This window comes from Myotis lucifugus, unplaced genomic scaffold (genome assembly GCF_000147115.1).
Source record: "Myotis lucifugus unplaced genomic scaffold, Myoluc2.0 scaffold_170, whole genome shotgun sequence".
NCBI classification, from domain to species: domain Eukaryota; kingdom Metazoa; phylum Chordata; class Mammalia; order Chiroptera; family Vespertilionidae; genus Myotis; species Myotis lucifugus.
This window is the reverse complement of record NW_005871218.1, coordinates 671,822-698,309: the sequence shown is the minus strand read 5'-3', so window position 1 is coordinate 698,309 and position 26,488 is coordinate 671,822. Positions and strand designations below refer to the sequence as shown.

The 26,488-nt window shown below is 36.3% G+C and overlaps 1 protein-coding gene across 1 annotated transcript in view; it reads right to left on the bottom strand.

The window, feature by feature from the left end:
- Nucleotides 1-26,488, bottom strand: part of NAALADL2 (N-acetylated alpha-linked acidic dipeptidase like 2) — a 1,041,900-nt gene that overhangs the window by 396,699 nt on the left and 618,713 nt on the right. The window contains 1 exon segment of the mRNA XM_023760057.1: nt 17,334-17,484. Within this exon segment, the coding sequence (XP_023615825.1) occupies nt 17,334-17,484 (151 nt within the window).

Genomic DNA, 26,488 nt, shown 5'->3' with positions numbered 1-26,488 from the left:
ATATATATGTGTGTGTGTGTGTGTGTGTGTGTGTATATATATATATGACAATAAAGTCAAAGAAGCTGTTTCTATAATTCTCTCTTGTATGAACTTGTTGGGCTGCTATAACAGAGTTCTATAGCCTGGGTGGATTAAACAAAAGAAATGTATGACCTCATAATTCTGGAGACTAGGAGTCCAAGATCAAGATGTCTGTAGGGTTGGTTTCTTCTGAGGACTCTCTCCTTGGCTTGTAGATGGGCATCTTCCCCTGTGTCCTCATTTCTTCTTCTTAGAAGGACATGCATTCTATTGATTGGGGTCCAGACCAAAGCACTCATTTTAACTTAAGTACCTCTTTAAAGACCCTACCTCCAAATACGGCCTGAGGCTTCATACTTAAATATATGAATTGGAGGCAGGGGATACAATTCAGCCCATAACACCTCCCGTCAAAATGTAAACTAGATTCCATGGTCAAATCTATTGGAGAAGCTTGGTTTTGCCAGATCATCCAAATGCCTGTCATTTTACATAGTTATTCATATCTACCCCATTGACTCTCACGAGTGTCCTGGTTGGTCTGTGTATTATACAGATACCTTAAGCCTAAAGAAATATTCTTGGTTTTGTCCAGTTTTTTCCTAGTATAGCAAAAGCCAACCCAGGAATGTCACACATCACTCTGAGTCAGGTTACTGAATTGTAAACTGGCCTGTGCTTAACAGTTATTTTAATATTAAGTTTAAATTTACTGAACTTATTAAATAATATTTATCAGTTTAATATTCATCATGGATTCCAAGTTTTCTTGGAATATTAAAATGACGGAGACTTTTATAGAGGTACCATAGTAACAACTTCAGTGTGCTGTGGAGCAGAGGGAAATTTCAGTGATCTGTACTCCAGAAATGATTGCTTAAAGCACATTATCTTTTTAACCTACCGCTTGAAAATGTAAATATCTGTATTATCTTAAACACTGTCACTTTATCATTTTTCACAGGATAAAATTACATTTTGATTCTGTCACTAAAATGGGGAAAACCACCTGAGGGACTAGTTAAAGAAGGCTGTTTAAGAGTTCCGTTCAAATTTGAGTTTCAAAAAACACACACAGATTTTGAAGATGGTTAGCAATGAACTGGAACAGATCATGCTGAGGAAAAGATTAGCTGAAATACACTGATTTTCTAGACTGTAGACGACACCAAAAATTCAATTATAAATCTAATTACAACTTTAATTGTTAAACAATCAACCGGACTACTTTTTAGTTGCTGGGTGTTTTGCTTCCTGCTGACTCACAAGCAGGTGCATCTGCAGGTGTTAACTTTGCCATCGCCATGTGACCTAACAGCCCTGCTCTTTTCTACTTTTTCTATTAGTGCTTTTTACATCACAAACAGCTAAAAATGTGCAAGAGCTGAGGCACAAACCATACATCTCGATGTAGGGGCATAAACCTAAGAAAGGATTAGAGGGTAGAAGGGAAAGGGGCAGGGGCGGCAGGCCAGCAATCCTACAGTATGCTTGACTGAATCATAGTCCTTTAGCTCCTCTGAAAATGAACTCATGGTAAATGCATTTGGGAAATTTTCCAAACTACAGTGCTTTTGGAATTTTAAAAACACATCACAATAATAATAGGTTGAAAAATTCTATACCAAAGAAATCTTTTTAGCTTAGTTTAACCCTCCATTTCTTTAATAAATTTGCTGAATATAATTTTGCAAGTGTTACTCAAAAGTCCAAGGAATTAATCAGAAAGTTAAGAAGAAAGAAAAAAGAAAGAAAGAAGGTTTTTAAGAGTCCTGTGACCAATTCAAAGCCATAGGGTATTCAATAATCATATGGGGTATATACATGTAAGTCACAATCTTTGTGAATATACAGGTGGCATCATTTTATATTGAAGTGTCATGGAAAGAGTTTATTACCTTGCTTATTTTCACTAGACAGAGCTAATTTTACATGCAAAAAAGATACTAAAGCCTGGAGTTTGGCTTATTACAAAAGCAGTCCACGTTCACACTTCTTAAATGTCTAACACTGAAATGGTTACATCTAAAACACACCCACACACACACACATAATATTACAAAGATTTAATTTTTCAATTCTCACTGGAAAATTTAGGACTGAGTGGCTGTGGATAACCAAAACAAAAGAACACATTTTTTCATCCAGGATGCATCTCTCAAATGAAATTGTATGAGACTGAAATTTACAATGCCAGCAGCTTGAAGCAAATGCAATAACACTTTAAAGTAGCATTACAAGATTTATTTTTACATACTTAAAATTCAAAAACTCTTCAGAGGATACTGGAAATGGAAAATGTTTACTTTAGAAGCACTCGACTATGTTTTGGTTCAACACTAAACCGTAAAAGAATTCATGAAGCATACCCAACATGTGGTTCTTAGTCTGCTTTTAAATAGATTTTAAATAATTCAAGTGGTAGAAAAAGAAAAACAGTCTTTAATTATCCAAGATTATATACAAAAAGGGTCTCATGGATGATCTAAAACAGTAGATACCCACCAAATTTTTTATAAAATCACTTTGTTTTAGGCACTTACTCTGCAGCTCTCATCCAATAGAACTTCCTTTAATGATGAAAATGCACTAAAGTAACCACGAGTGGCTACTGAACACTTTTAATGTGGCTAGTATAAATGAATTTTATTATTTTAATTAATTTTATTTAAAATTAAATAGCCACATCTGGCCAGTGACTACTTCAAGGTATAGTGCAATTCTAGACCTTCTAATTTACAACCAAGAATGGAGTTAAAGCCAATTTTTGGTAGTAGACATACTGATGTCCTGTCCAGATTCTCCATTCTCTCAATGGAGAGCTGAAAAATATATATTGATATCTTGATTTATTTAGCTATTTTCCAGTTAAAGTTTAGATCTATTTTATAGTAAATTTGAAGTAAAACTATAAAGAAACAAAACATTTTTACTATAATAGGTTTTGCAAAAGGAAAACCGGGATACATAAAGGTCAAATGCTGTATTTCAAATACACATGACTATATAATCATATATATAATTAAGTTTATATTAAAATTAATAGAAAACTTCTATACAGGTGATGAGCACACCTTATTTGACATTGGATAACACATTTTAGAATTTTTATAGTTACCTAAAATAAATTAGTTATACGTGAATGATTGAAAACTATTTAGGAAGCAAATGATTGTTAATAAAATTTAATAGTATATTATTGGATGCTATTAATTTAGGGAATCAGAGCAAGATTGTTGAAGGGACCAAGAGACTAATATAGGCAATTTTATGCCAACAAATTGGACAATCTAAAAGAAGTAGATACTTTCCTAGACACATGCAAACTACTAGGACTGAGTCATGAAGAAATGGGAAATCTGAACTGACAAATTGCTAGTAAGGAGATTAAATCAGTAATCAGAAACCTCCCAACAATGAAAGTGAAGGACCAGATGGCTTAATTCTAAGAAACCTTTAAAGAAGTAGTAACAATCCTTCTCAAACTTTTTCAAAAACAAAAAAAGAGGACAGAAACTTCCAAACTCATAATGTCAACATTACACTGAAAAAAAAAATGAAGAAAAGAAAGGAAAGGAAATCACGGGCCAATATCCCTGATTGACATAGATGCAAAAATCCTCAACAAAATAATAGTAAACAGAATTCAGAAGTACATTGAGGAAAATACACCATGAGCAAGTTAGATTAATTCATGGACTCAAGGATGGTTCAACATATGCAAAGCAATGTGATTCACTATATTAACAAAATGAAGGATAAAATCACATGATCACCTCAATAGATACGAAAAAGACATCCTATTACAGTTAAAAAATAATAATCACTCTCAAAATTAAACATCCTTTATGATAAAAGAAATTTTAAACAAATTGAGTATAGAGGAAACATGACTCAATGTAACACACTATATTAAATGTGACCATATATGTATGACAAGCCTTAGCTAACATTATAATCACTATTGGAAAGCTAATAGCCTTTCCTCCAAGATCAGGAAAAACAAGAATGTCCACTCTGACCACTTTTATTCAACATAACACTGAACATCCTGGCCTAAGCAATTAGGCAAGAAAGTAAAATAAAAGGCATCCAAATCAATATGAAAGAATAAAAATTGTCTCTGTTGCAGATGACATATATGTATTTCCAAAAAACACTTCCCCCAAAATATTATAAATGATAAACAAATTCAGTAGAGTTGTGAAATAAAAAATTAATATACAAAAATATGTTGTGTTTCTATATAAGAACAAACTATTGGAAAGAGAATTTAAGAAAACAATCCAATTTACAATAGCATCAATAATAATAAAATATTTGGGAATAAATTTATCCAATGAGGTGAAATGTCTGTACATTGAAAACTATAAAATGTTGATGAAAAAACTGAAAAAGACACAACTAAATGTATAAATGCCCCATGTGTTTGGATTAGAAGAATTAATATTGTTAAAATGTCCAAAATACCCACAGCAATCTACAGATTCAATAAAATCCCTATAAAAACTCTAATGGCATTAGAATTTCTAATGAAATACAAAATACAACATTAAAATTAATAAAGAATGGAGAATGAACTACAAATATCTCAAAGAGCCAAAGCAACCTTGAAGAAAAAAAAAAAAGATAAAGGCATTACATTTCCTGATTACAAATTCATTTCAAAACAATCCAAATAGCATATCCTATATAATAAAGAGCTAATATGCAAAGGGTCATCACACCCTCACGCCCTCACGCCATAACAGCTCAGACACTCAACACTGGGGAGAGAGGAATGGGGACCAGCCAGGCTGTGGTCCGGGAGAGGGACAAGCCACATGTCCCATGGTCCTGGGCACCAGCATCTGCGCCTGTGGCCTGGGAGAAGGACAAGTCGCCTGCCCCGCGGTCCTGGGTGCCTGCGGCTGCGGCCTATGTGAAGCTGCCCGTCCATGGTACCCTGCAGCTGCTGCCAGTCTGGGCAAAGCCGGCCTGGGTCCTGGGTGCCTGTGGCCAGCCAGAGGGAAGGAAGCCCAGGTCCTGGGTGCCTGTGACCTGTTGGAGGAGGGAATCCTGGGTTCTGGGTGTGGGACAAAGCAGAGGCGGTTGGGGCAATCAGGCCAGCAGGGGAGCAGTTAGGGGCAATCAGGCCAGTAGGAGAGCAGTTAGGGAAAATCAGGCCAGTAGGGGAGCAGTTAGGCGCAATCAGGCAGGCAGGCAGAGGTGGTTAGGAGCGATCATGCAGGCAAAGGTGGTTAGGGGCGATCAGGCAGGCAGAGGTGGTTAGGGGTGATCAGGCAGGCAGGCAGAAGGGTTAGGGATAATCGTGCAGGCAGGCAGTGGTCCTGGATTGCAAGAGGCAATCGGACAACCCCCAAGGGGTCCCGAATTGGAGAGGGTGTAGGCCAGGCTGAGGGACCCGCCCTCCCATGCACGAATTTTGTGCACTGGGCCTATAGTCTATCTACACTAATAAACTAAAAACATGAAAATTGACCTTCCCTCCGCTACGCCCACCAGCCAATCAGATCATGTATGCAAATTAATCCAACAAAGATGGCAGTTAATTTGTATATGCTGGCATGGAGCGAAGACTGAAGACAGCATAGAAGGAAGCCAAGTGCTGCAGAAGGGAGCAAAGTGGCGGAGAAGGGAGGGAGCCAAGGCAGCAGACACGGGATCAGACCCGAGGCAGCAGAGACGGGAGGGAGCGAGGCAACGGAGAAGGGAGCGAAGCATACCTCCGACACGCTTCCCATTGGCTAATCAGGGCGATATGCAAATTAACTGCCAACCAAGATGGCGGCCGGCAGCCAGGCAGCTGAAGCGAACAGGTTGCTCCAGTGATGGAGGAAGCCAAGGTTTCCCGCCTGCTGCTGCCAGCCTCTGAGCTGCAGTCTAAGCAACTATGTTGCAATTATAGAAGCTAAACAAAGCCCAGATACCTGCTTTCAGCAGCTGAGGTCTCAGAGCTGGAGCCCTGGAGCCGAGCCTCAGAGCTAAAGCCGGCTCTCAGCTCTAGTGACAGCCATAGAAGGTAAATAAATCCCCGAATAAAAAAAAAAGAAAAAAAGGAGAGGTTGGGAGCTTCAGTCACCCACCAGCCTGAAAACGGCCCTCAGCCCCTCACCCAGACTGGCCAGGCACCCCAGTGGGGACCCCCACCCTGAAGGCGGTGTTACCAGCTGCAAACAGCAATCATCCCCTCATCCAGGCTGGCCAGGCACCCAAGCGGAACCCCCACCCTGATTGGGGACACCCTTCAGGGCAAACCAGCCAGCCCCCACCCATGCACCAGGCCTCTATCCTATATAGTAACAGGGAAATATGCAAACTGACCCTAACAGCAGAAGGACTGGGAATGACTGGTCACTATGACACACACTGACCACCAGAGGGCAGACGCTCAATGCAGGAGCTGCCCTCTGGTGGTCAGGGTGCTCTCACATGGGAGGAGCTCTGCTCAGCTACAAGCCAGGCTGATGGCTGCCAGTACAACAGTGGTGGTGGGAGCCTCTCCTACCTCCTCAGCAGCGCTAAGGATGTCTGACTGCAGCTTAGGCCTGCTCCCCGCTGGCAAGTGGACATCCCCGGAGGGCTGCCGGGCTGCCAGAGGGATGTCTGATTGCCATCTTAGGCCCAATCCCCCGGGGAGCGGGACTAAGCCAGCAGGTGGTCATCCCCTGAGGGGTCCCAGACTGAGTGTGGGCACAGGCCGGGCTGAGGGACCTCCTCTCTCCCCCGAGTGCACAAATTTTTGTGCACTGGGCCTCTAGTATACATATAAAAGCGTAAGTGACCATTACGACCAGCTGGTAGCTATGACGTGCACTGACCACTAGGGGGAAGATGCTCAACACAGGAGCTGCCCGCTGGTGGTTAGTGCGCTCCCACAGACAACCTCCAGCAGCCATCCAACCTTCTGCAGTCCCTCCCCCCAGCCAGCCCGGATTGGCCCTGATTGCCAACCAGGTTGAGGGACTCCACCCATGCATGAATTCATGCATTGGGCCTCTAGTTATTAGATAAAAAACAGACACATAAATCAATAACACACAAAGAGAGACCAGAAATAAAACCATGCACATTTGTTAAATTAGTTTAGGACAAAGGTATGTGGGCTATGAAATAAAAAGGTTAGTCTCTTCAATAATGAACAAGATAATTGCCAAATTTTATTTTACTATCTGCTCATGTACAGTCTAATTTGACCCTATAATGAAATGTGTAAATATATCCATACATTTTGCACAAAAAGGAACCCTACCCAAATCCTCCTCCTAGAACTTGTTCACTAGAGTATTTAAAGGTGCACAACTTCAGCTGACATGGAAGTTCTTTTCCAGATGTTCAATTTGACCTGGGGCAGCTCAATCAAACTTATTCTTAGTGGGAATTCTCAGAAAATGAGAGATATGGATTTTTCTGGCAAATGGATATGCAGACTCCAGATCTTCAAATCTCCCTGAGAGCAAGTCAAATTCTAGCAACAACAATATTTGTAACAAATATAAAAATAAATAAATAAATGGTTGTAGGAAAGTCGATATTCACATGCAGAAGAATAAAACTGGACTACTACTTAATCCAACCAACAAAAAATCAAATCAAAATGGATTAAGGATGTGAAGATAACACATGAAACCATACAACTACTAGCAGAAAACATAGGGAGTAAGCCCTTTTACATTGGTCTTAATACTATTTTGGGGGGGATTTGACACACCAAAAACAAAGAAAACAAAAGCAAACATAAACAATGAGATTACATCAAACTAAAACTCTACTGCACACCAAAGGAAACAATCAACAAAATGAAAAGGTAGCATGTGGAATGGGAAAAAAAAAATTGAAAATCCCTATCTGATAAGGATTTAATATCCAAAATATGCAAATTCTAACACTTGTTAAAATGTCTACTACCAACAATTCAAAAGAAGCACATGCTGATGAGGATGGGGAGCAAAAGGAATTCTTTCCACTGTTGGTGGGCATGTAAATTGGTACAGCCCCTATGGAAAACATTATGAAGTTTCTTTAACAAATTACCATATGATCCAGCAATTCCACATCTGTGTATATATCAAAAGGCAATGAAGTTATTATTTCAAATAGATGTCTGTACTCCTATATTGATGGCGGCATTATTCCCAATAGCCAAAGTATGAAACGCTCCCATGTGCCAGTCAACAGATGAATGGATAAGAAAAATATCGTATACAAAAAGTATTCTCCTATTTGCCACACTGTGGATGAAACTGGAGGGCGTTATGCTAAGTGAAGCTAAGTGAAATAAGCCAGGCAGAGAAGAAAAACACTGCAGAGTATCACATATATTTGGATTAAAAAAAAAAAGAAAAAAGTTGAACTTAGAGAAACAGAGTTGTAATGGTGGTTGCCATAGTAGAGTTGGGGGAAGAGGGATAAGGATGATCTGGCAAAAAGGAACAAACTTTTACTTTACAATAAGAGTAAGGTCTGAGAATCTAACGTATAACATGGTGACTATAGTTGAGAATATTGTAAGGTATAGTAGAAATTTTCTATGAGTAGAACTCAAGTGTTCTCCTACATACAAAATAATACTGTGAGATGATGGATTTGTTAACTCAATGGTGGAAAGTCTTCACAATTTATACATATATCAAAACATAATGTTGTAAACTTAAAATATATCACACTTATATTTGTCAAGTATCACTCAATAAAGCTGAAAAATCATTAAAAATTAAAAAAAAATTAAAAGGAGTTAATGAAACTCTTAATTACCTTGACTTACTTAGGGAGAATTAAACAATAAATAGAGCATGGCATTTCCACATGTATGTGGAAAATTTTTATATATCCACTATATAACGAAGTACTAATTTTTAGAATGGTTTGGTATAATACAGATTATTTTCTGCCACTAGCTAGAAAATAAAAATTTACTTTAGAAAGTTACATCCTAGTTTCTGAAAGACATCAACAAAGGATACTTTAGGGTTCACTATTTTTTGGAAATGAATTTCTTAAGGCATTGATACTTAATATATGAGATTATGAAAATTATATGTAACACATTATAATACTGAAAACCCATTCTTCATAATAAATAGTTAAGAATTTTTTAAAAAAAGATTGTTATTTTTTGTTGCCTTTATCATTTGACAATGAATATAAAAACAGGCTGTATTGACTTTTATTAAGTTTACATGTGACAACAGTTGTACTAATGATATTTTTCTCTAAGAAAAGTTTGCGAACAATAATATCTGATACGGTAGCTATTTATGGTTCCTGACCTTAGCAGACAAGAAAGCATGAAAATTGGCTGGGAAAAGTAAAATTAGTTATATTCATCATCATGATTTATTATTTCTCAGGTTCATTCCTATTCTTTTATGCTATTTTAGCTGTTTTTTTTCTGCTCAGCTATTGTCAGTTCCTAGAAAAGATGGCTGTACTAATGATTGCAACAATAATTTAAATCTTTGAAAAAGACAATTAGATGATTATATTTTCCAAAGTTTAAAGCTATTAAATAAAAAGGTTTATAAAGTTGGGAAAATGACACAGTTTTGAATCTTTTTCACTAAAATAATCTTCATAATTTTGAGATTGAAAAAATAAGTCTTTTTGTCCTTGCTGTTTTCCCTTACATTTTTATTTAGTTAAATAATTGTTCAATTAATTTATTTTGTTCTATTCAATTTCCATCACTATAGGTAAACTTACAAAACAGTACTGTGAGAGAATATTGAAAATTGCATGTGATTCAATCTAAATTTGTTCTGATTTCCTATTGAAACAGTCTAAACCTGTAGGCAAGCTTTATAATTTTACCATTACATCTCACCTTCAATGTTACCCTCGAGCATGTATTGAAAGTAGGAGAAAAACAACTGAAGCTAAACTTTGTTCAGCATTGGATTTGGATCATTTGTCTGCTGATATCACACCAAATGCAACTTATTTTCATAAATCTCAATGACCTCAGTTATGCATGGTAGATGCAAAATAAGATTGTTTCATATGTTGTATGAATATCTAATCCCTATGCTGTATACCTGAAACTAATATGATATTGAATGTCAACTGAAGTTGAAAAATAAAAATTAAAGTAAAAAGAAACTGCAGCTCCAAGGTGGAGTCACTTGCACCCAGGAGAGCAAACCAAGACTTACTGGTAATTGCACTTGCATCCCCTCCCAAAAATGTGATCCTAAACAGTCAGTCTAGAATTCCCTGATGGAGACTAAGGAGGTATCTATCTGCCTGATAAGAACCCTGCCTCCCTTCCCCCAAAGAAATGTACCTTGCCTGAAAAACAAAACAAAACAAAACAACAAAACAAACAAAAAAAACACCTTTCATTTCTTTTACTAATAACTAGCTTGTCCTGCCCAGGTTCTGCCCCTAAAAAACCTTCCATTTTTGAATTCTCAGAGCACCTCTCTGTTTACTGTGGACACTACAGTTCGTGAATCATTCAATAAAGCCAATTCGATTTTTAAATTTACTAATTGATTTTGTTCATTAACATTTTATTCATTGCGATGAAAATGCATTGAAGAATCATTTCTTTTTTAAGCAGTGGATTTTAGCATCCTCTTAGAATCAACATGGACCTCAGTGGAAACTTGATTCCTAAGCAGATAGACTGTGTGTTTAATTTAAAGAATATTCTGAGTGACTAATGTACTAAATGACACATATTTCATATGAACAGTAGTCATTCAAAAATGTTCTTTAAAAGGAGACATTGATACAATCAATTGAAAATTTCCCTGTTTGAGATAAAAAAACATATGGAGCAGCATACAGAGGGTCGCTGGGGAAAAATATTTTCAACAATAAAGATACATTTTTAAAAAATTAGAATTTTGAAAGGAACCCTGTGATTTTAAATAAGCCCTTTTCTTAATATGTTGTGAATTAAACTTTCTGAAAAAAATATGTAAACAGCTTAACAATGAGCATCTCTTTAAATGGTTCCAAGAAAGAAGCTGAACAATATTGCATATAAATCTAAAGCCTTTAGGACATATACAAGAACCACCAGTTACCTTAAAGTAGTAAAAATATGGATACTTTATTGTTTCCTCACCAATTGATGAGGCATTTCATGCTGTGAATATCTAGCATTTGCTTTGACAACTAGGCATATATTTATATTTTCTGCTGTTCTAGTCAGGGAATAGTTTAACATTGTCTCAGTTGATTTAGTATCAACTCCAGTCAGCCTTTAGACATTTGTCAAGGTAACTGGACCAAGAACACCTAGTGAAGACTTGTCACACATTACACTGATATTCTTTAATGGTCTTGGTTGGCAGAGAGGATGTTGAACAGACAGTACATAAACAACACAGATCCATTGAACTATAACACTGGGAATACTAAATAAGCTGTGCTGTTTGATACCCTCCACTAGAGTAAAACCACTGAAAATTCTGACTTTCCTCTCTAGAATTTAAAGCAAAGAAAAACAACAACAATAAGTACAAACAAACAGGATTATAACAAATACAGACAGAGAGATGAAGCATTAAATTGGGATGGATTTCAGGAAATAGTGGATCTGGAGAATTAAGTCTAAGTCAAGATGAAATAAGTATCTTGGATTTCAATTAACTAGTAGTCCATAGATTAGCCGGGCAATTGTCTGGAGATAGTACTAACATTAAAATCAGCTCTGTAGACAACAGAATTTCAGAAGGTAAATTATTAAATCAAGTGCATGGAAAGCATTTATAACTCTGATTACTATTTTTAGTCCTTCAGATATAAAACAATCTTAGTGCTAGAAATTGGAAAAGAATTTTCTTTTCCACTTTCAATATAGACCAAGTAGAATACTTCTTCTTTTTAAGATATCCATTTCTTACCTTCCTATTGTTATGCTCCCCCATATCTTTCTGATTACCTCTTTGTTTTGAGCCTCACCCTATGTAGCTGTTTGATTAATAATTTTAGCCAAGTACATTTGGATTAGAACTGATCACTGGTGTTACAATTATGGTCAGTTACTGTAAATATCAGTTTTTAGGACTTATTTACCTGCGTCCCTAGGTAACATTTTCAAGTTACTTGTGCTTCAAGCTGAGAACAGAACTGTGCTACATGTCAGTTAGTATTCTAAAATTACAAGTTTCTAGAAGAGATTTGCTTGGGATATAATTTAAAGTAGCTGAAAACTTGTAGCAAATTGGTAAAAGCAGTTATGATGCATTTTTTACTTTAGACATTTAATCCTTGACATAGTTGATAACATATCATAGAAATTAAGATAATAGATTTGACTTTTGATATCCTAACACCTTAATTAGAATTTCAAAACTTTTTGAATCAATGGATTGTCTGCTATTTTGTTTGGCAGAAGAGATGAGAGAGAATTGAGAGAAGCCTTTAAGGAGAAAAGAAAAATCATATATTTTGTAAACAAACCTATCATGGGTAAGTGCTTATACAAACTTTTTTAAAAATGAGTTTTAATGAGGTTCATTAAAATCAAGGTATAGCCCAGGATAAGAATCATCGAAGAAGATTAGCCATGTTAACAGAACAAGTTATTCACTCAACAAATATTTACTGAGAGCCCACTAAGCACAAAAATTGGGTTGAGGATCCAAAACACACATTTCTATGTCCTGGTTGAGGTGGAGATGACAAAATTAAAGGCGGCAATAGAAGATGAGATCACAAAGTTTAGGTAAGTAGCCCCAGTGGTAGATAAAGAATGTATTTCTGAAGTTTAGTGGTTCTCAAAATTCAGTTGTATCAAAATTTCCTGGAGGGTCTGTTAGGACGAAGAAGGTGGGCCTCTCCCTCAAAGTTCCTATATCATCTGGGGTGGAGCTTGAGGTTTTCATTTCCTTACTAACAATCTGTAGGCTGCAAATATAGATACAGGTATAGATATTCCTCTTTCTTAATTTTGAATAAAATAAGGCTCAGAAAAGATAATAGGCAAATTGAAGCCAAAGACTTGCTTTTGTTAAAAAATAAGACATTCTTTTTTGTGTAATATGAGCAAAACTTATTTGAAAACTTTTACTCTTTGCTCTAATCCTATATATAAAAGGGTAATATGCAAACTGACCCTAACAGCAGAACGACTGGGAATGACTGGTCACTATGACACACACTGACCACCAGGGGGCAGACGCTCAATGCAGGAGCTACCCTCTGGTGGTCAGTACACTCCCACAGGGGGACTCTGCTCAGCTACAAGCCAGGCTGATGGCTGCCAGCACAGAGGTGGTGGCGGGAGCCTCTCCTGTCTCCTCAGCAGTGCTAAGGATGTCCGACTGCAGCTTAGGCCTGCTCCCCGCTGGCAAGTGGACATCCCCTGAGGGCTCCCGGGCTGCCAGAGGGATGTCTGACTGCCAGCTTATGCCCGTTCCCCTAGGGAGCGGGCCTAAGCCAGCAGGTGGACATCCCCCGAGGGGGCCCAGACTGCGAGAGGGCACAGCCAGGCTGAGGGACCCCCCGAGTTCACAAATTTTTGTGCACTGGGCCTCTAGTTCTATAATAATCAAGAACTATTTGGATATGCAATGAGACTTACTGAGCAGAACTACCACATAGGAAGTCCCTGTGTCTTGTCTGGGTAGTCCATTTGGATCATGTGTTATAGAAGAGTGCATCAGCATTCTGTTTAAAAAACATTTCCTTGAATCAATACAAACATTGTAGTATACTTGTCAGCAATCAAAGGGAGTGAACTACAAAACACCCATACTGAGCAAAAGAACCCACACAAAAACACATAAATATTGCTTGTTTCCACTTTTATGATGTTCTAAATTTTTGTAGCATGAGAAAAGTGAGAGGGTGGTTAGCTGGGGCTAGTGATGTGGAGTCACTCTGAAAGCACTAAGAACTTTCAAAGGTGATGAAAGTGGGTTTTTTTTAACCTAAAAAAATGGTGTGTGGATATTACATGGGTGAGTACATGGGTGTATTCTTTGGTCAGTTAAGAGGCATAGAGATTACATGGGTGTATCCTTTTGTCAATTAAGATGTGTGCATTTCAAGATATGTAAAGTTTATCTGGAAAAATAGCAAGGGGTGATGTGGGATGTAAGGGGATGTACAAAACACATCATGGTAGAATGTGTCTAGTTGATGACGCCAAAGGAGGTATACAGAGAGTTCATTATACTATTTTGTTTACTTTGCTTATATTAAAAACAAACAAACACAAACACTTCTTTGGATTTTAGTCAATATCTACTACTTTTTTGGAACTTAAACATCCTTAGGTTAGTTAATAAAATAAAGTTCCTAAAACTGGAAAAAGAGGTATTTTTGTTTCTATTAAATTTATTGGGGTGACATTGGTCAACATGAACATATAGGTTTCAGGTGTGGGTTTTTATGGTATAAGATCTGTATATTGCACCAGGTGCCCACCACCCAAAGTCAAATCTTCTCCTGTCACCATATATTAAGGACCTCCTACTACCCCAAAATAGATTTTAATTAATTCCTCTAATAACTATTCAGATACTATTGTTCATTTTGAACAAATTATTATTTGTAGTTTTTATTTACAATTCACAACCTTCTTTCTCCCCCAAAATTTTTTGAGGAGGGTTGCATTATTTTTTTAATGTGAGTAAATCCATAAGACACAGACAATTAAGAAAATGTCAACAAAGAGGGATAAATAAATATAAAACAGGGGTATAAATCATTGCAGTTAATCAGAGATTCTTAGCATACAAGGCAAAAAGATAAATACAATGGGCTGTATATGTGCCTTTCCTGTGTGTTATAGGTACAAAAGAGGTCCTCTCCCTTCCTCACCCTTCCTCACTCTGTCATTATATTTGTAAAAGAATTATTCATGTGAATCATCTAGAAGTACATGAGTAACATAGTAGATAATATCATGTATTAAACTGTTATTTTGTCATTAAATTTAAAAATTCTGATTTCTATTTTGCAGAAAATGATTAGTCATTTTATCTTTGTTTAAGAATGTAAGTGGCAAGTAAGACTACTGATATTGTAAACGTATATCTTTAAAACGTATTCTAAAGGAATGATGGAAATGGTAAATCATCACTTGGCAAATACCAGATAAAAATTTTAATAAACAAGAACCATTGATGGATGCTAACATTTATGGGAAAAGTATGATAAAAAAGATGTTTACATAGTCTCATCTTTCCAGAAGACCTTCATTAATTAGAAAATAAAAAAAATAGTAACTATACAGTGGAGCGAACTGTCAGACATCACCATGAACAAGGGATTAAAGTTAGCATCATGAGACATGAGACATATGCACAGTATGCACTGCCTTATGTGATGCACTGAGAAGGGCACATCATCCTTTCCCCAGTATCCCTGCCAAAAATGCAGAACCACAATATGATCATCAGAAAACACTGGGCAAGCTCAATTGAGGGACATTCTACAAAATCAACTACCAAATATTCTTGAAAGGGTCAAGGCAATGAAAGAAAGCCTTTCAGATTGGAGAGGATTAAGTAAACTAGGAAACTAAATACAGTATGGAATTCTGGATTGGATGTAGCAGCAGAAAAGAAAATAGTAAGAGAATTGAGGAAATCTGAAAAAAAGTCTATAATTAGTTAACAGCATTGTATCAATGCTAATTTTATGACTTTGATAGTTTTATTGTATAGACTCTGGGATAAATGTATACATAGTAACTATATTTGCAACTTTTTGTAAGTAGAAATGACTTGAAAAGAAAGCATTCTGAGATTGCTCAAGACTAGCCAGCATTTTACTAGACTTGACTGCATTCCACATTTATGAAATGACCTGTGTCAGAATAATGTTTAGAGTAAATGTTGTCAGCTGGGCAACTTGCCAACTTAAGCAGAGTATCCATAAAGTGTCTACTTTTCAGTAGCATTGCAGCCCATTGATTTGTCACAAATACTTAGCTGCCAGGTGCAACCTCCCTAAACTGAGGCACTGAAACCAGGGAATTCTAGAGAATCTCCGAATAAGAGAGCTGGACAGATATTTCTGATGCACAGAGATTATAGATGAACACCTCCTAATTTTAATTTAAAAATTGTACTGAGACAGTAGATCATACAAAATACAGATCAATGAGGTACCAAAGGAAATTCTTACCTGAGTTAAAGGAGTATTTTAGAAAACAGAGCAGTAGTCAGTAGACACCCCCCACACACAAAGCACAAATTATAACTCACACCTCAATTTATTTCTTTGTTGGAGAAATTTATTGATTGATTGGTAAAGTCACACCAGCTGGACTTGAGTAAGATAATTAGTAAAATCTTTTGTGATATTTTGTGGAGAACAAGGAAAATATTGGCAGAACACATAAATAATTGCATAAAAGTTTCGGTAGTTTAATTACTGGCTGAAATGTCATGGTTAATGGGTTAGTATCACCCTGGAAGAAGGTCCAAGGAGCATTTTCCTCAGCCAAGCCTGTATAAACGTAATACCTGACAATGGCACATGGGACAAAAATTCAATGATGAATGAGCACCTGCCAAAATCACAGTTATCTTTCCTCTGCCACATGACTCCTTTACATGAACACAGCTTCCAGGGAAGGGGAAGGATGTTTGATGCAAAGAAGGCCCCCTCTGTACTGCCAGAAACTGGCCAAACCAATGAGATCCTTTCTCTTAGGTAACCACACAAACTGATCATATTAACTCCACTCTTTTCCAACATAATTTCTCACTACTTTATTCATCTAATTTAACTAAATATACCCCCCGACTCTGGACTTAAAGTTATTACAGCTATCCCAGAGCAGCATTTTGTGCACATGTTTGCCACCAACACAGATTGCCCATCACACATGGTGTTAATTTTTCTTCTCAATCAATAATAACATATAAAATGTGTTTTTCTTTGTTCATGGTACTGTAATTTATGAAGACAGATAATCTATTAAAGACTTTTAAAAATATCTATTCCAGCCCTAGCTGGTTTGGCTCAGTGGATAGAGTGTCGGCCTGCGGGCTGAAGGGTCTCAGGTTCAATTCCTGTCAAGGGCACTTGCCCAGGTTGCAGACTTGATCCCCAGTGTGGGGCGTGCAGGAGGAAGCCGATCAATGATTCTCTCTCATCGTTGATGTTTCTCTCTCTTCCTCTCTGAAATCAATCTGTGCACCGGGCCTCATATATACTAGTATATATAAGCAAATGAGTAGTCTGTAGTCTGAGAAAATACAAAATTCGCTTTTTAAAATATGGAGTGGTAAGAATTCTTTGACTTTACTATCCCTTGCTTAGTTTAGGTAGCATGTGTTTATATATTGCAGTCTTGTAATGCGCACAAGAATAATGAAGATTATCAGGGAACTTACCGACACTTGGATAACCAGGCGTAGAAGGGTCTCCTCCTGGATTCAGTGATACCATGAAGGTGTCATCGTCAAGATTTGCAGTCTTTGGTAAATCACAAGGATCAACATATAGAAGGACACCTCCAAATCCAGCCTTTTCCAGTAGGGAAAGCTGAAAGAGGAGAATAAACAATTAAAATATTCCCTTATGCATTAAAAGTTTATATACTGCCATTTCATGAATGTGACTGAGATAAGATGACTCCCTTTTCTGTGTTTCTTTTTTCTCTTTTAAAATAAACAGATGCTTCAGACTTTCCAGTTATCAAGCCCAGCCAGAGAGTTGTTCTACCAGCCTCTCCCCTTTTTTCTCTATCTCAGTGGTCAGCAAATTGCGGATTGCGAGCCACATGCAGCTCTTTAGCCCCTTGAGTGTGGCCACGAAGTTTCAATCGCACTGTACGTGCGCACCCGCATGTGGTTTTTGTGGAAGAGCCAACTCAAGGGGCCGCAGTTTGCCGACCACTGCTCTATCTCAACAATATTTATGCAACATTCCTATAATGTCGATATATGGGTAGACTCTAATCCAGTATGGCAAGTGTCCTTATAAGAAGAGGCAGAGATAGTAGGGATATGTGTGCACAGAAAGAAAGCATGTGAGGACACAGCAAGAAGGTGGCAATCAGCAAGCCAAAAAGAAAGGCCTCAGAAGGAATCAAACCTGTCGACACCTTGATCTTAAATTTTCAGGCTCCAGAACTGCAAGAAAATAAATTTCTCTTTAAGTCATCCAGTGTTTGGTATTTTGTTAGGGAAGCCCTAGCAAACTAATACTTTCACATAAAGTACATATCAGCCAAACTTTATACGAAGATTCAGAAAAGAATTGTGATTATATTCTAGGTCTTCTGAGTCATCTTAAAGCCAAATCATCAAGTAATGATTGCATATCTACTATGAGTGAGATACTGTCTCAGAAGTTATTTGTTGATTTTTTTTTCCAGAACACTTGATATATCATTTCAATTCCTGTTATATAGTTGCCAAAACTGTGATCCAGGAAGTTTAAGAGCTCGAGCCAAGGTCAGAGATAATAACGGATAATGCCAGGGATCAAAGTAAAGTTTTCAGAACTCAAGTCTGGCGATATTTCCACTAAAGCACACCTTTTCTTTCAATTATACAGCCATCCTTTACAAAGACAAATAGACTGGTGAAAGGGTGATTTTTTTTATAATAAGGCACATCAGATGCTTCTTGCTGTGATCTGCTTCCTGAGAAGACATTCAGTTCAATACTGTGTGAATTATATGCCTGCACTAAGACAACAGAATGTGTACATTTTAGAATCAAGATGCATGGTTATAATAACAAAAAAAATAGAAATAAATTTTAAAATTTTGAATCTAGCATTTCATAGCATATTCACACTCATTTAAATAGCTATGTTGTATGTGAAAAATAAAAAATGAAAATCAGACAAATACTCTGTGATAATTTCTTAAGCACATTCTTTTGACCTTCGAGTTCAAATGTTATGTTATTCTTTCTTCTTGGGATTGTTTTTGCCTATTAATAGTTTTGTTTTTTGGCTCTATTATTAGGCATTGTATTGTTAGGATGCCATTAAAGAGGTCTGTAAGATTCCAGTTTTCTTTGTTATGTCTCATAAATAAATTCACCTTCCTTTGTTAATGAAATGACAAGACTGCTTTTGTGAGGAATATTCACTGTAATCAGACTGAGTATATTCAAGGCATAATTAAAGCATTCTTTTTGATTTCATGGAACATCTTTACTTGGATTTCAAATTGTTTAACTTCATGTATTCAAAGTTATTTAAATAACTCTACTGAGATTAATAAGAAGCAATGATCTCCTGCTTTTGTAAAAAAAAAAAACTTATTCAAAATTTAAACTTGTTGTCAGAGTTCTAGAAATTATCCTCAACTTTTATCATTATGATTCAGGGAGGAGAGAGGCAAGGAAAGATGGAAGGGAGTAAGGGAGGGAAGGAGAGAGGGAGGAAGGAATAGAAGGAGGACGGAATAAGGAGGGAAGATCTCTTATTTTATTAAGTATGCTTAATATAGATATACTTTTATTGTACTTTAAGCCAATTTATCATTGTGGCCTGTGGGGTTATTCTGTTTTCACAAATGAAGTGGTCATGGCATAAGATGACTACAGACCACATCATTAGTTAATAGCTTATTTTATTTACCGATGCATTTTTTTAAAAGCGATTCTGTCCACCTTGCTTCTTTTTTTTAAACAATAGCTTTTTATTTATATTTTTAGAGATAAAGGAAGAGAGATTGAGAGAGAGAAAGAGAGATAAACATTGATGTGAGAGAGAAACATTGATTGGTTGACTCCCATAGGCACCCAATCAGGGATTGAACTGGAAACTTTGGTATGTGCCCTGATATGAAATCAAACCTGCCACCTTTTGGTGTATGAGATGATGCTCCAACCAACTGAACCACACCAGCCAGGGCTTTATAGCAGATTTTAGACTAAAAAAATATATCCTCATAATTTATTATCTGTGCTTTTCCCATTGAATCATGTTGATTGAAATAATGAAATACTGTGACTTTGCACATTTCTTCTATTTTTTTTAATTCATATTATTCAACAACCTTTGCAATGTTTGGTGCATAAAAAAAACCCTAACCTTTAAGAAAAAATATTTAAAAATATGATGCTATTTTTGCAACTGTAGCTTCAAAATATTGTGAGCACTATATTTTACATCTCTGCTCCTTAGCTTTTCTATGCATGGAGGATCCACTTATGTAGTATGGATCTATTATTTTATGCTCTAGGTTGAGAAAATAATGATAGAGTGGGAACAAAAAGTATAAACCTAAATCCTCTTATTTTCAGGTAGAGGGTTTTGAGATTGGGATGAAAAAAGAAAAAAAACACACACACACAGTGGTCTGGGCTCTGTTCCTCTGTCAAGATGTTTCATGAACTGTAAACATTAAAGGTTATTCATCTTTAACAATTTCTCTAATATGATTTCATCACTTTATAGCCAATATTGGGAGGAGTACATATAATTTCTATTAGTAAATATATTGCTAATTTTATCAAGTGCTTGCATTTGTCTTTCAATCTGTAGACGTTCTGTTGCTTTCAAACCAAACAAATCATGTTCAAAAGGAAAAGGAAACAATATGACCACCACATATACTTAGACATTATATACAACTTATTATTTTTGTGCTTATATTAGAGTGTGTGTGAGAGGAAGAGACATGGGGTGGAGAAAGAGAACACAGCTTCACATAACCCCATGTGTGCATCTCTGGGGTCATGTAATTTTCTAATTGCATAAACAAGATTACAGAAAAAACAGGGAGTGTTCCACATTCCTTAGTCTTTGAAAATTTATTATTTTAAAAATGTAAATGTTACCAATATTTTAAACTAAGGATGTATTTAATTGAAGCCATAAAGAATGGAGAAAGACTCGTAGATAATAAATAATAGAACAAAATATCTCTAAAGGTATCTCCCAAATTATCTGTTGTTTAGTTTTTTTGCCATTTTTTGACTTTTCTATGTGTTGATTCCACTTTTGGGAATATATTCTAAGAATTCCAAAACACCAATCAGAAAGAATACATGCACCCCTATGTTCATAACAGTGTTATTTCCAATAGCTAAGATCGAGAAACATCCAAGTGGCCATCAATAGATGAGTGGCGAGAAAGCTGTGGTACATTTATACAATGGAATACCATGCAGCAGTACAAAAAGAAGGATCTCTTATCCTTTGAGACAGCAATGGATGGACCTGGAGATTATTATGCTAAGCTAAATAAGCCAGCCAGAGAAAGACAAATATCATGTGATCTCACTTATATGTGGAATCTAATGAGCAAAATGAACTGATGAAAAAAACAGAACCAGAGACATGGATGCATGGAACAGACTAACTAATGTCAGAGGGGAGGGGTGTAGAGGAGACTGGGTAAAACAAGGTGAACATATATACACTAGAGGCCTGGTGTACAAAATTCATGTACGGGGGTGGGGGAGGAGTTCCTCTGCTTGGCCTGCACCCTCAGGGGATGTCTGACTGCCAGTTTAGGCCCGATCCCAAAGGACATCCCTCTCGCAATCCAGGATGCTGCATGCATCAGAGACCATACTTTTCATACAAGTGAAAGGCATCTTACCGTTTTATGGGCAGCTACATTTTTTTTGCCCTGATTATAAAAAGTAGAACATAGCATGATCCTTCTGAGGCAATAGTACCATTTTTCCCATCTTATGGATGGAAAAACTGAAGCAGGAGAAGTAATGGGCTTTGTCACTCAGTTATAAGTGTTAGAATCAGGGCTGACCACAAAATGTGCAAGACAGAGTCCATGCACATCATCACTGCATCATCTTGTTTTTTCAGTGTTAGAGTAGCCTTGCCAGGTTTTAATTTCTAAATCTAAGAGACTTTTCCCAATATACAGGGTAGGGTCCCTAGGCCTGTCCGGTGATCAGGGCCAGTCTGTGGAGTGACCAGCAGGAGGGGCAATCTGGGGGCCCCCACTGGCACCTGCCGTAGCTGACAGCCTGGCACCGCCCGCTGGCTGGCTCTGCCCCGATTGCCACCGCTGGTCGCCTCCCTCTCAGGGAGCAGACGCTCAGTGCAGGAGCTGCCCCCTCCTGTGTTGAGCCTCTGTCACCTGATGGTCTGTGCGCGTCATAGCAACCAGTCGTTCTGCGGGTTGTTCTGCCGTTTGGTCAATTTGCATATTAGGGTTTTATGATATAGGATAGCCCATGAACACAGGCAACAGTGTGGTGAAGGCCAGGGGAGGGGCTGTAGGGACTTGGTGGAGGTGGGCAAAGAGGGGGGAAATGGGAATCATCTGTAATAGTGTCAACAACAAAAAAATTAATATTTCTAATTCTACTGCCTATGAAAATTGTTTCTATATCAGAAATAATAAACAGAGTTCCCAATTTTCTTGCACATAAAGACAAAAAAGACCATGGTGACTAGATGTATATTTGATGTTCAATGTTTTCTTAATTTATACCATCGTGAATCCTGATATAAACATTTAAAAAAGTCAAGTTTTGACAGTGTTTCTTTTTTAACTGAAATTTTTATACATAACTCTTCCCCAAGGTGGGTGGCTATGAAGCAGAGAGGTGAGAAAATTTAAGTGGATATTAATGTAAGAAAGAATATGTCAATTAACCTTTAAAATTTCATCTTAGAAAAACTTCAAATCCTGCACTACTTGCATGTGTTATATGATGTTTAAAACTGCTAGGAATACATGCAAACTTATGTAATTGTTTTTATGTAGCTTGGCTTATAACCAACATGGATTAAGAGTAAGAGGTCTTGAACTGAATCAGCCATTAGTCAAGGGGTGCTGGGCATGCCCCTGAAGAGCTACACAGTTCAACTTTCTCATCCATAAAAAGATGGCATTTGCCCTGCCAGTCACACAAAATGGCTAGAGGATTTTGAGAAGAGTCAAATGTTACATAGTGTGTGAAGTGTTTTGTTTTGTCTCTGGTGATGATGATAAAAAAGGAAGAGAAGGAGGATAATCAATTTAATAATTAAGGGGATATATATGTTTTGTTTTGTTTTCTTTTTTTTTACATTTATCTGGGGTAGAGAGTGGTATCAGGAAAGAAAACAAAACAAATTATCCTAAAAATAATTTTTCTTGACATCAACATGGAACTCCATGGTTTACCTCCGAAAAGTAGACATTCACGTCACCTAAGGTTCTCTTCCTTTGTGGTTCACAAATTGCCAGGCTCCGTTTCCTTTTGTCAGATTGGAGGAGGCACAATTAAAAGAAAAATCCTAAAATCCACCAATTCATGTATTTTCCCAAACTGCATTAGGGTTTTTAAATGTTTACAATTCTATTACTTAAAATATTAGTTTTAAGTATTTTAAAATTAGAATAATTATTACATTTAACTTACCAATCAAGGAAACACAAATTTTTGTTACCTTATTATTGATTTTTCTTCATTAAATAAAGCAACTACTTCACTGAGATATAATTCCTCAACTCCTCTGACAATTAATTTATTAAATGATATAAAACCTGAGACATAGGATAACTAAACAGATATGAATAGCAAAGGGTGTTTTCATTCCAGGCATGCTAAAGGATTGCACACACATACATGCACATGAAGTATTCATAGCTTTGTGTTTTAGGGAACTAATGTAAACATCTGGCAGAAAATTCCATCAGAATAGAAATAACTTCCATATTATCCTTTCTAATGTCACTAATTAGCAAGATTTATAGTTGCCAAACAAGAGTCGGAGTGCACGTATCTTGTCCCTGTGTGGTTAACAGATCATCTTTGCATTTCTGCCTGGTAGAATTTGACAAAGGCTTTTTCCAGCACAAATACATCTGATGTCACAGTCAGAGCTTCCACTTCCTTGGTCCAGAAAGGCTTTTGATTTTCTTGAGACTCAAGAACAAAAATTGAAGAACTAAAATACCTGTATGTGCATTTTCATTCAGTATATTTTAGGTAATTTTAAGAGAGATAAGATAGCAGAGGTCCATTCTGACTCTGAGTTAACCTTTGGAACACTGTATTAACTGTTAAATCAACCTGCTACATGTTCTCATTACAGATGTCTGGGAGTATAGTTAAAGTATTATTTCAGTGGATTGTATCCAGGGTGACTGAGCAAACTGCCCTCATTCCTTTCTCTCCTTTCCACTACTGTATTAAGAGAATATACTGGGCAGCGAACACATCCAGTTTAATGCTTGAATGCACAGAAATGAAGAGAAAAGATACCTTGGATGTATAGTTCTCAACTAGCCTCAATGTGATGAACAGCAATAGAGCACCAATGAACAAACACACACAAATAGAAACAGGTGTGAAAGATTGAAAGAGAAGAGAACATTAGCATAACTGATCTTATGTTTCATGGCTTCTTCCCACGTGGGTTTATCACAATGAAAAAGAAGTTTATTTTCTCTCATAAGAGAATGGTTTCCCATACAGAAATGTTTTTCCATGGGAATACACCTATATGTTATTAAATAAATGATATTTAAGCAAAAATGATGTTAAGCCAACATATCTCCTCTCCTAAGCATTTCTAAAAACATTTTATAAGGTATTGTACACATCAAAGCGGAGTAAATAATTACTTTGTTTTCTTGTTTAATTGAATAAGTTTTGCTCATGTTGTGATAACAGGTTTATTTGAAAGTGAAAGTAATTTGTTAGAGAACTGCAGCTTTTGTAAATGGAAATTTCTACAATGGAACATTGTGAGATGCTTAAATATTAACCAGACATATTGCTCACTCTCTGCACTAAATTTCAGAAACTTAATACAAATTAAGTACATACTTTATTGCTGGATCTTGCTTACCAGAGCTAAGAAATCCACAATGTTCAATTCTAATTAAAAATGAAATTGAACTACAATTCCCTTGAAAACAAGGGCTGATCAGACTCAATAAGCTTTACTTAATTTATTTCAGAAGCAAATAATTGAGTTGCTCAAAGAAAAAAAAAAGCTTACATTGGTAAAGAAATACATGCTTCCAAATCTTTTGCAATTCTATTGTATTTCACAGCTATTATAATGTTCACATTTAATTACATATCCTATATATATGTTTAAAAATATTTAAAGAACATACCAAATACTTTGACCTTTATCATTCATAACTTCTATATGCATGCTTATTAGGGATGCATCATAAATTACATATGTGAACATGTTTTAAATTTAAAAAGAGAGATAAAAACAGTATTCTTTATTATAACTTTTTCAATTAGATTAGTTATTTTAAAAAGGACTTGCCCAAATGCTTGATTAATATCTAACATTAGTGTAACAACCACCCCAGGAGATTTTTAAGATTCATTTTATTATTTTCTTGTTTATATTTGGTTTCAATGTAAGAAAACTGTGGCTCAACGAAGTGTTGTAATATTTTCCGTGGTTATGTAGCTTGTAATACTGAAAACATGAACACCGATGTTAAAACAATAGAAAAATGGAAAATAAACAGGAGTAAAGAACAGAGCAATGATTCTTTTGTGTTTCTAATTGTGTTATATAAAGATTCAATTTGAGATCACAACGGTTCTAACATGACCAACCCTAGAAGTTTCAAAATGAAATGACTTCATCTTCAGAAAATGTAGATATGAAATTGAATTAAGAAGCACTATCTTCAGAATAGTCCTAAACTGTATCTCTCCATGGAGCTCTGGACTTTTATATAAGAGTAATAATTAGAGTTGCCCAGCAATAAAATAAATATGAATATTCTTCAGAAGATAGAGTTCATGCATGAGATATGCCCATCTGTCAAGGAATTCATAGACATCACCTTAGCACTGAACAGAAGTTTTATCTAAATCCACTTCTCTACTAGTCCTTGTTTTATACAGGTCCAATAAATAACATAAATTAAATAATATGTGGTAATACTTTGAAAGATGGATAAGTAAAATATTATCATTGTCATTATTAGTCTTACAATATACTTTTTATTAGAAAATCTAAAAAATGTTTAAGAGAGTAAAAAAGTGTGCAGGTAATAAAGTTGGGTGAACACTTCAAATCAGAACATGTGTTGGATTACAAAAAAAGTAAGATAAATAATAAACATCAAGTAAAGTACAAGAAAAAATAAAGCATATACATTTTTACACTGAAAGAAAACACACAACTTATCCTATTAAAATCAGAAATGTTTTAATTGAATCAAATAGCATGAAACCCTAGTAATATGTTTTTAGAAGAATCCTTCTAGAAACAAAATAATAGTCTATAAAATGATAAGCAGATAGATACCTGACTGATAAAAAGAAAGAGTAAACGCAAAAAACTATCTGAAATTAAAAGCAACAAAGATGGTCCTAGCTGGTTGGCTCAGTGGATTGCGTGTTAGCCTGGGGACTGAAGGTTTCTAGGTTTGATTCTGGCACATGCCCAGCTTGCGGGCTTAATCCCCAGTGGGGGGCGTGCAGGAGGCAGCCAATCAATGATTCTCTCTCATTATTGATGCTTCTATCGCTCTTTCTCTCGCTCCCAGTTCCTTTCTGAAATCAATAAAAATATGTATATTTTTAAAAGCAACAAAGATGAAAGATACATGCTGCAGGATGATGAAAGCATC